We start from the raw sequence: 12,033 nt of genomic DNA on the forward strand, positions 1-12,033 counted from the left end.
TACCTTATATCGTTTTCGTGTGCTATTCGGAACTGTAGGTTGTAAGGCAATGTTCCTGACTGGTATAAATTGTTGGAGATCACATTTCAGCAGAGTAAGGGCCAACGATTTGATGATGATGATGATGATGTTTGGTTTGTGGGGCGCGCAACTGCATGGTCATCAGCCCCCATTCAGAGTCCTAATTTTTACAAAGTTCAGTTTTTTTACACAGTCCAATGTAGCCACTGTCACGAATTATGATGATGATGAAATGATGAGGACAACACAAACACCCAATCCCCAGGCAGAGGAAATCCCCATTCTGGCCGGAAATCGAACCTGGGATCCCGTGATACAGAGGCAGCAACGCAAGCCACTAGACCACGAGCTGCAGCCGGCAGTGATTTCAAAACAGGTTAGGATACAATGGAGAGGCAGCCACTGGATGACTCAGTGCATCAAACAACATGCGGATGTCACTAGTTAACCTCCAAGGATGCAAGATGAGATTGGATATTGAAAAAGTGTCTCCAAAACAAGCTCAGAAATCATAAAGTAGGCCCAGTTAGCTACCCAGTTGCTGCTTGGTCTCTTGTTTCCTGTGTCTAGCCAGAATAAGCACCTACCAGCATCGCTCTTTCCAATGTCAGAGCTTGGGGCCTGTCATCGTGAATACATTAACTCTAGGAATACAACCCATTTTCCATAACAGGCATGGCCAACGAGGGGAAGGGGTGACTTCATGCCAACCCTAAAAAATTAAAAAAATACTCGTTAAGTACTGTTGACTTACAATATATTTTTTGAAGAGATACTGATATACTGGTGTATAAGTAATGTCCAGAACCTGTGGTATCTTATAGCACACTCTTAGCAATGGCGCCACACTTTCACTAACGTGTACCAGCAATGGTGACGGTGGGGGGTACTCCATTAACACCACAAAAACTTTTTAAAAACGCAAATTTTTAGAGAAAGACTGATGTGCAAGTCAAGTCCCGAACCTGAAAATATTGAATATGACATTCATTGGGAAAAGTGGCATTGATTATGGTACTATGGCTTAACTGTTTTGGTTAAGTTTATGCAATTACAATATTTTCAAAAAGTAGGCATAAAGTACCCCCCTTGCCAGTGGTACTGTGAGGGTTAAGAATAGCACTGACTGTGTAGGCATGAAGATAGTTTAGTAAATAATGCACCACAAATTCGACTCGTTCCACATCATTACGAAATATCGTATTCATGATCCATGGAACTAGTATTAATCTAATCTAATCTAATCTAATCTCTAATCTGTCCAAACTTTTTTAGACTTACGAGCTAGGATTTGACGACGTATTAGTCAACATTTTTTTACATGTACTACTTCTGTACGTAATTTCCTCTGTGTCCTATGGCCTTAAACCTGGATTGTCTAAGAACATGTATTCCCCGACAGAACAAGCTCTTCTCTTACGCTCATTATTATTTTTTGATAGCATGAATTAAAGTCTAATCGTCTTCAAATTGGCCCAAACGGATGATAGTCGGAGGTTAGGCTGTGATATGCGACACCATTTTGCGATGTGTTCCTGAATTATGAGACTTGTGCGCATTGTCCAGTTGGAGCAAGGTTTCTTTTAGATTCTTGTCAGACCAAATAGAAACGGCTCTTGAGTTTGTTCAGAGTCTTCACATATTCCTCTGAATTGATGGTTGGCCTATTTCTCAACACATCCACGAGAATGACGCAATCACTATCTCAGAAAACTGTCACCATGACTTTTCCAGCAGAGGTAGCTGCTGTGAATTTCTCCTTTTTCGGTGATAGCGGGTGATGCCTCTCCAGTGACCGCCGTGTTGCTTCCAGCTCAAAAATTACACATACAGGTTTCATCATCTGTAGCAATGTGTGACAGTAAGACCTTTCCACAGGCCTCAAAATGGTCCAACGTTCCAGATAAGTAACTTTTTAGTCAGTTGTGAGCATTCGTTGAACACATCTGGAGCACAAATAACGGCAATAGTGCCATTCATCATGTCGTGAGCAGTTGTTGTCGCATGATGTTCGAACATGGATGATCAGTTTGTGCTCTACCTGACGCTTCAAATCTTTCTACGCATCGCCCGACAGTACTCCTAAAAACGGCATGATGGCAATCCACAGCACACAAACACTTACACATGTTCACCGTTGTTCCTTTTTCTGCAACCAAAGTATCACGAACGATTGCAACCTTTTCCAAACGGTCTGTACTCCACATGGCGCGGCTTAGTGTTAGTTGCATCGGTCAGAAACCTTTGTGGTGCTTGAACAGGTATTCTGCGTGTTTCGCAGTTTGGCCACCTGTAGCGCTGTTTGACACCTTTGCTCTCGTTTCTGATTTAAATAATGAAACACTGCACTTAGCATGTGTTTTTTCCCGCTTAGCATAACGCGTTTCGAGAATTTATTCTCATTGTCAAAGGTAAATATATACATAAGTTCTGCATGTGATGTTTGTATGTGTGATGTGTCCCTCTTGCACTTTACTGTCGTCTTTTTGAGGTTATAGGATACTGTGCCTCCTCAGTTACGTAGAGAAACACACAGACAGTGTGAAATTTCAGAAACAGTGATGGTTTGCGTGTGTGTATCTTATAACATCAAAAAGACTACAGTTAAGTGCAAGAGGGGCACAACACACTTATAAACATCACGTACAATACATATATAAATATTTACATTTGACAGTGAGAATAAATTCCCAAAATACGTAGTGCTAAGCATGGTGCAGAGTTTCATTATTTCAATGATGAATAAAGGAGTTGCAGACCTTCCAAATACGTCGATTATGATGAATGAAATTGAGTCAAACTTTTCTGCTTCCCATTCACGATCGGCATGTCTTGGAGGAGCAGTAATACGAATAGTTAATTGAAGAAGTTCTAAATTACTTCTACACCACTTTCCTCATCAAAATTCTGTTTTCTTTAAGATATTGCAATTATATTCACATGCTGACAGATTTGATAAAATTGTCTCATTATTATGGCATGACAATTTTTGTTAATTTACTTAAATTTAATAAATACCAGAACACTACAAACTCTGGAGATTAATTTGAAGAAAAATTATCGCTGGTTTAGTTGGCAGAGAGTGGTTGCAATGTGTCCAGTGGTTATGAGCCTTGTATGCAGGTTAATTTCAGTAATATGTGTGTAACATATTTCTACCTGGCACCTTCCCTCTAAAGAGAGCCATGTTAACGTGTGCATGTCAGTCATAGCAAGGAGTGTAGTAGAATTTGACTCACAGTTATTGGTTCTTGTGATCCGATCCTTGTATGGTAGAGGAAAAAATTATTCTTTTTGAAAGTGAAGTTAACAGATGATAGTGAGATACTTTTCCTTTTTATACCCCAGGATTGATATATACAAAACATTTCTGCAAAAAAAATCACTCAAGGGAATATAATTTACAATAAGATGTATTAAACTTTCACAGGGTTGAGATGTGGCATCCCTTTAAAAGGTTAGCTGGGACTAGTGAGTAACAATAATAAAACTTAACAGTCAATAACCATTCAAATCAACATGAGAAGTAAAACAATTAAGAAGTCAAGAATGATGAAGTGTTTCAAAAGCTGCATAGCTGTAGGGAGCTACTTTATTCGCAGGTGCCGGATTCACGTCAATACAGGCGGGTCTTCAGATTTATAGTGGTGATATATCTGTAGTGGAGATGGGAAAATATGGAGTCTCAGCTTTTGGGAAGTTATCCAGGTTAGGAGTCAAACCACATTAATGGGTTGTCATAATGAAACTGAATACATCTAAAAGAAGTCTGTCAAAATGCACATGATTGCTGAATGAGCCAGGCCAGATAACACCAAGGATGGTATATTGTAAGATGTGGTAGGGAGCAGCTGTATAAAACCAATGAAGTGAAACATGAAATCCCTTCCTACAGCTACACGGCTTTCGGAACTCCTCATCATTCTTGACTTCTGAATTGTAATAATTTTGACGATAATATGAATGGTTATTGAGTGTCTAGTGATTGTATTGTTATGCACAATGTTCTCTGCAGAATGTTATTTGAACTTAGTACTTATTTCCCTTAGCGAGAAAGCTGTGAGATCGAACACAAAACGCAATGTGCATATGTGGGCTTATCTCTTTGGAGCAAGGTTAGGAAGTGCTTTGGAGGGAGCAGAAGAAATCTTTCTGGCCAGTTGAAGCTATTGTAGCAACAGCCACTTGGTAGTTGAAACCACCACTAGAACAGCTTTTGCCCAGTCACAAACCAGGCAGGTGGAAGAATACCTGTGTCGAACGCGTTCATGTTATTCCACTGTTGCAACCATTACTCGAAAGAAACAATTGCTTGTGACGTGTCTCTTGCATAGATGCCAATTTGATAGGTACGGCTCTGCCGTATGTCAGTTTAGTTCGAAACTTTGCACACATGCAGAAGAATGTTTGAAGGACATCTTCCCATACATATTAAATGCTGTGAAGAAAATTGGGGGCAGTATACAGGGTGATTTACGAAGATATGCAAATATTTTAATATGTTATTCTACAAGTAAAGCTAAAGAAAAAAGTGCATATAAATATGGGTCCGCAAATGTTTAGTTACGGAGTTACGGCTAATAAAAGATTTGGCCTGAAATTTAGCAACTTTGCTAACGTGAAGCCATAGCTAAACTGTGTGAGGTTAAAGTATACCACAATTTCCATTTAATTTGTTGTTATTGATATGGTGAAGCTAATAAAACAAGTCTCAGGCGAGTATCTGTAGTAGGTTTCCCAAACATCCAGAGACGAAAAGAAATAATTTCGTAAAATTTTTAATTTATTGACTACTTGGCCATATTTGATTTTTTTTTTTTTTTAATTCCAGACAATTGCACAATGTTTTCAACAGAAGTTGCAGAGAATTTAATTCAAGAAAAATGATGGTAATAACGTTAACTGAAACTGTATGAATGTGTCAGATAATTTATTAATACCATAGCACACGTGAATTCATGTAAAACCAGAAAAAACAAAGCTCAGTGTTAAGGATGTTGTACAGTGTACATACCATTTCACAATACATTCACAATTTTTCATGCATTTGGAGTCGTCTGAGTTGGATAGCGTACGTGATATTCATTAACTGCAGCTGTAGCATTACCATCACATTTGCCATAAATAAACACCATATCGGTGTATTCGTCTGTCGTAAATTTGCAAATTTCATGAAGAATCTACAAGCTATAACAGTTACTATGTGGTTTCACTTAAATATACTGTTTTTATTATGTTATTCCACTTAACAAAACAGAAAACTAACTCGTTTCTAGGTTAAGAAACGACTGAAACAAATCAATAACGGCTGCCAACAATGACATAAACGTTTCTAAGTTCTTAATGGAAAGTAAACAAATTTACTTGTATAATAATCTTCGCTTCTCCGGATGTTCTGGAAAATTACTGCAGATACACGTCTGGGACATGTTTTATTAGATTCACCAGACTAATAACAACAAAATAAATAGAAATCGTGCTTTACTTTAGCCTCGTACAGTTTTGCGATGGCTTCATATTAGCGAAGCTGCTAAATTTCAGGCAAAATCTTATTAACTCTAACTCCGTAACCAAACATATGCGGACCTGTGTTTATATGAACTTTTTTCTTTAGTTTTACTTGTAGGGTAATGTATTAAAATATTTGCATATTTTCTTGAATCGCCATGTATATCGAACTTTCATCATATATTGTTTTCATTTCCATACTGAAACTCCTCAATACATGCTGCTGTCGTTGTGGCATTTGAGTTAAGAGTGATGAGATATAAATGTTCCCAACTAGACCTAGAATAGTCACAATTTTCTACCAGTGCACAAAAGGAATGAATTTAGGACAAATATGGTGATGCGAACAGTTTGCAGTTCTCCATCTGTACTCTTCCTCAAGCCTGTTTCCTGTTTCTTGTCCAGGTGAGGTCTGTGAGCCTCCAGCACTTCTGACAAACCTCACCGCAAGTCCAGGTAAACCCACTACAGCTTTCAGTTACTTGCTGGCTTCATAGCTGCTTTTGTCAGCGCAAACGCACAACGACCACACTGTTACAAGCATTCAGCTGCTACAAGACGTGCGTTTCTCAACACGAGCACAAGAAATGCATGGCCTCGTGTTTGTCGTAGAGGATTTTTATGAAGATATTTAAACCCTGAACTTATAAGGCATAGTGTACCGAATGGTTATTAATTAAACTTTCCCTATTTAACACGTTTGTAACACGAAAACTACTTGCTGTGTGAGTACCAAAGTTGGTAGCGTTACTGTCAATGACATGGGGAAAAGAAATAATGGGGAATAATTTCAGTTGAAACACATTTAATGTGCTGTTATGGTACATCATACCGTTACATACCTGCACCATTACTCCTACAAAGGAGACTCAATATGGTGCCCATCAGCGTCCAGAAGAGTCTGAATACGCAGGGTTGCATTCTGCACAGCAGAACGAAGTATGTCTGTAGGTGAGCTGGCTACCTCTCTTGATATGCTTGCGCTTCAGATCAGCACATGTTCCCCTGGTTAACTCTGTCCTTCAGGTAGCCCCCCAACCAGAAATCACAGGGAATGAGATCAGATGATCGAGCCGGCAACGCATTTGGAAACGATCGGCTGATAATTCGATCGTTCCCAAATGTGTTTCGAAGAAGCTGGTGAACTTCACGGGTGATGTGCGGTGAGGCGCCATCTTCCATGAAAACTGTTGAGTTCAATGCGTCTCTCTCCTGTAGGGCGCATATGACATGCTGGCGAAGCATATAGCAGTAACACTGGCCAGTCACACTGCATGTCATTGGTCCTTGAGCGCCAAACTGTCCAAAAAAAAGGGCCAATGATGAATGTAACTGTGAAGCCAAACCATAGGGTGACACGTTCATCATACAGAGGAACTTCATACACAGTGACAGCAGGTGAAGACCCCACACTCGCCAATTGTGTGTGTTCACATCTTCCGTATAGTGAACCAGGGGATGTTCAACGGTCTTGATACATCACGCACACTGCCTGACGATTGGGAATTGCGAGTAGCGTCATCTGCCATAGCAACATCTATTTCGTCAACCACTTGTGGTGCAACTGGTCATCGGCCTCTTGACGGAGCGTCACACCCAGTTCTCTAGTTGATTCATACTTCTTCATCATGGTGAGCACAGCAGGTGGAGAAAGAGGACGCTTCCGTAATCCGTTCAGCTGGCGATATTCTCGAATTGCAGGTGCGGCATTACTATTGTTTGGATAACAGAGCTTCACCAATAATGCCCTGCTCATTTTGTCCAAGCTCATGTTGACACGTCAATAAATGCACTGTAACTGGTCAGGTGTTTGAGACTATGAATCACGATGACTGATCACGGCACCTGGTGGCCATAGTTGGAACTGGATGATGGCGCTGTGACACATGGAAATCATGCTTCCCATATTATGGACATTAATGCTACCAAGTTTGGTACTGGTACAGTAATTTGTTTCTGTGCTAAATAGGGAAAGTGTAATTATAACCACCCAGTATCTTAAAAATCATTATACTTTTATATCCACATACAAAAAGTACCTCTGCAAAAGAAAGAATTTCGTTGCAGAAATGCAATTCAGCATTCGATTATACTAATGAAATGTTTCATTTTCAAGATTTAGTAATTCATAGCCAGAGCCACAGACATTAGTATTAATAAGGCTATGTATTGTATAGATAGTGTATCAATAATAATCAATGAGATACTATTTGTAAAACAATAGTCATTTTACCTGAGGCTAATTACGCACCAAAATTTCAATCATTTAACCATATCTCAGTACCAGGTCTATCACTTCTTGATTGTCAAGTGTTAAGGATTGCAAGTTGAGCTGTTACCTACTGATCTCATTTAGATGAAAACGCAAATTATGATCATAGTAAAGAAGTAACAAAAATCTATGAAACAAAATTACCAACAGCTAAAAACCAATGTAGAGCAACAAGCAACTGCAGCAAAGGGGCTGCTTTAGAAAGTAAGTCAAACAATGAATACTCATTGATGGTACATTAAAACAAATGAGGGAAGATTTAGCATCACTTCTTCTTTCCAAGTGTCCTAATCAGTTAAAAAAGAAGCTATGATTAGCATCTGTGTTCAAAATATTTTTTTATGATCCATGTTCATGGTTTAATAGATCATGAAAGCTTCCCAGGAGGCTGAAAACTGCCTCTGGCAAATGGTCTGCACAGATTTTTGCTGGTTTATTACAGACTAATTATGAGGATTTTCACTTGTTCATAGCACAATGTTTCAACCAAAATCTGAGTAATACTGTACGATACTATCTCTATTTTTTTCTTAGTATTTGTCATACAAAATTTGGTTTCCATCTGTAGCTTACTACACTAACAGTTAATGTAGGAGCTCTGCAATGCGAACTGATACTAATAATCAAACTTCTGGTAGGCATTTTCAAACAGTAACAACATTACCCTCAAGAAATATATATACTCTTCTTTCTATAATATTCAGAATAACAAAAGCCCTATTGTTTTAATAATGCTTTCATTCAGAACTAGTATTTCTCTGGAAGACTGCACTTTCCTCATTGGACATCCTGTACCACAATGCAGATTACAGTATTGCTTTACTTGTGCTGTCACTCACTGCATTGCTCATAGTTTACAATAAAATGATCATGTTAAATATAAAAAGACTTATAAAAGTACTCTTTAAATTCTGTGTCTTATTTTAAAATGCTTACATTAACTGAGACTTTATAAAGCTCATCAATGATGTTTGTCTATTAAAATTTCTGATTTTTAGAATGTGCAAAGCTAAATGTTGGACACAGTAGCAGATGCTTAAGATTTTAATATTGATTTATTTTTATATTTGTTATTTAAGTTACTTAAGTTGGCAGTTTGAAAATTTTTATCATATGTGCATGCTTCTGCTCTCTTTATTTATGAATTATTTTATCAAAATCACTGGAGTTCATCAGTCTTCTTATTCCCAACTGTGCCTTATCTCAATTTATTTAGTATCTGAATATAAACAGAGTATTAATTATTCTATCTATTTAACTTTTTTTTGCTTCTTGAACCTATGCATCAGTGTATTTTCGACAGATGCAGCTCACCAGTACTTGAATAAAGAACCCTGATGTAGTTAACTGTTTTATCAGTCGACTTTAGTGACAAGAGACTTTTGCAACACATCAAATGCCATTCATTTCATGATGATGGGCCTTTAATTTAACCATTCACTATGTAAAACTACATTTTCATTTATAATATGTAAACTTCAATCGAAGATTTTTTTATATGTTTCAATGAATGTAACTCACACAAATTGCAGAATGTTCATTTCACTATTACATGCTGGCATTTAGTTAGTGATGTATATGATTTGTTTCTCTTGGCGAAGACCTTCCATAAATTGATGAATGTTAAGTGACTGAATGCCTCCTTTAAAAATATTACATATTTGAGTTCCTTCCGTGTCCTTGTCCCATCCAAATATTCGCTCTTCTTCTAAGAGCATTGCCATTAACACAACATTACACTGTAATCTTTCTTCTACGTTTCATACAAGAGATCAAGTTGTCCTAGTCAACACCTGAAGTACAATTTCTCCACTATGTTTATGTGAAGGTAAACACTGCAGTGTGAAACAACATAATTTTCACCCTTCTATATAGCTCACTTGTTGAAAATTCTTGTTTACAGTGATCGTTTCTATTTTGTAACTGGTTTATTCGTAATAAATTATCTTCAGATATTTTCTATTGCATCTACAACTGCAATATATCAGTTTCCTTCTGCAAACTGAGTAATTGTGTATGGCAGTACAATTCAAAAGTGACTGCTACTTTCTCCATTAGACACAATGTAGACCTTCAGATACCTCTCTTCTCTCCCACTGCAATGCCACCAGCGTATTTCCTGATGTTGTTACATATGTTACCTTGAGTGATTTTCCAGGCATTTGCACCACACTGAATTGTTTCACGGTCATTTTTAACCAACATTAACTATTCTTTTATTTCCAGTAGTCCACCACTGAATTACATCTCTTCTCACACAACTCAAAGTGGCACCTTTCATGCATAGAAGAAGTATTTAATCACGTACACCATATTCACTGAATCTCATTCCTCCTACATCTTAACAACTCATACTACTCAAAAATGGCAAGGTGATGACTCTGCTCCATGTCCCATTATTTCCTCAGATCTCATGTTAATACCCTTAACAGTTCCTCTGTGCCACTAGATGCTGTCTACATATCAACAGTTTCTGCTAGGCTAAACCTTGACATTTACACTTAGAAATCACTTGACTTCAATTGACTACGGTAATAAATAAGATAGTATAATACCTTATCATTAGTTCAAAAGTGCTGAATCATTGCACAGTTTATTGTTGCTAATTGGTGGTGTACGTATATCTAAATGGTACCTGCTCCTGAATTACATTGTGTGGTATGCAATAAAATTGAGAACCATTCTTCTACAATACAGTTTCCGTTAAACTGTTTATGTTTCGCCATTGAAGGACCACCTTTTGGAATTCTCACTTTTTCATATATTTCTTTCTCACAGAGTCCAATGATCTCGGCGTCTCCCAGCAGAGCCCTTTCGGAGATTGGCGACTGTTAGGATATTCAATCACCACAGCTGCTTACAGTGGATGCTACCAATGTGGTATACTTTTCAGCTGTCTGACGATTGCTAACCAAGCAGTCGACTATGTTTTCCTTGTATGACATGTATGAAATGGACTGTGGTAGTGATTTAAACAGTAAGCTGTTTTACAATAAGTTTGTATACATACTGAGCATTTTATTGTTATATGTAAACATTGTTTTCAATAGTACTTTCTAACAGTTTTCATCTAACAGCAATATTGATGTAACACACCATGGTATTCCAATCAAAAGGATGTATGTTACTAACTGCTGTAATATATTTCAGTAAAGTGAAAAGAGACTTGAATATTAAAGATGGAATCACAACGATTCCTGGTTTCTATAATGTGATTCTCGTCTACTAATAGTTTTGCAGTCTACTTTAAAAGCAAGCAATATCTACTAACATGGTTTGGAGGACAAAGATATGGTATCATGTTTGTTCAACAGGTTAACAAATTATGTGCTCTAATTTCTTTGTATGTAAATGAAAATTTGGTGAATAACTGATACTGAGGATGCATCTAGAATAAATGCAATGAACAAAATAAACTAAAATAGTCTACCGTTGATATTATTTGTATTAATAGATAAAGTAATATCACAATTAAGTAAGAAATGAACATATATAGCTTCCATTAATTTAATCAACAACAAAGATTGACACTGTTCAAGAAGTACCTCCAATTTCAGCAATAAAAAATAGCATGTAATCAACTGGACTGTCTTGTTAATATAAAAAACCTATTTTCTGATAATATTGTGACAGATGAATGAGAATGAAAATTATGGATGATGATAACCATCTTAAATCTTCAGAAGGCAAAACACATAATTGCATCCAGCACAATTACCTACTCAATTATCAAACGATTTTTCAGCATACTATGATAGAATTTAATGATTTTCATACTTTCTTCAATATGTGGTTGATATTTGATTTGATATTACTGTAACTCTACTAATTCTGATGTTCCAAGCTGCTAAATATAATTTTAAGCTAGAAAGAATTTATATCAAACACACAGCTTTTTTGGTTATGGCTGCTCCCTTTCACATCACCAATTTTGGTGAACACAGTACTCATAAATTTAGTAATAGCATTTTATATTGTCAAATATGCCTTTTAAGCAAACAAAAGTATTAAAAATTGTTCATTTAACTTTTATCTTTTTCTTTTCCTACAGCTCCACTTATTTATCTGTTCCATTGACTTCAAAGCACATTTTCAATTCAGTGCAATAACACTATTACAAAACAAAAAATACCCATAAGAAAAATAATCAATAGCTCAACAATACAATACAAGAAAAGTTACTCATTAGACACTTATCAAAAATAATTGTATTGGTTACTGTATCCAATAAC

General features: G+C 36.9%; 1 protein-coding gene across 1 annotated transcript in view; it reads left to right on the top strand.

The window, feature by feature from the left end:
* The window catches only part of LOC126427973 (nascent polypeptide-associated complex subunit alpha, muscle-specific form-like), a 243,096-nt gene extending 231,269 nt beyond the window's left edge, over positions 1 to 11,827 (top strand). Inside the window, exon 8 of the mRNA XM_050089859.1 lies at positions 10,580 to 11,827. Coding sequence (XP_049945816.1) covers positions 10,580 to 10,636 — 57 coding nt within the window. The 3' untranslated portion in view covers positions 10,637 to 11,827. The remainder of the gene's footprint in view (positions 1 to 10,579) is intronic.
* The last annotated feature ends 206 nt before the right edge of the window (positions 11,828 to 12,033 follow it).

This window comes from Schistocerca serialis, chromosome 12 (assembly GCF_023864345.2).
Source record: "Schistocerca serialis cubense isolate TAMUIC-IGC-003099 chromosome 12, iqSchSeri2.2, whole genome shotgun sequence".
In the NCBI taxonomy this organism is placed as follows: domain Eukaryota; kingdom Metazoa; phylum Arthropoda; class Insecta; order Orthoptera; family Acrididae; genus Schistocerca; species Schistocerca serialis.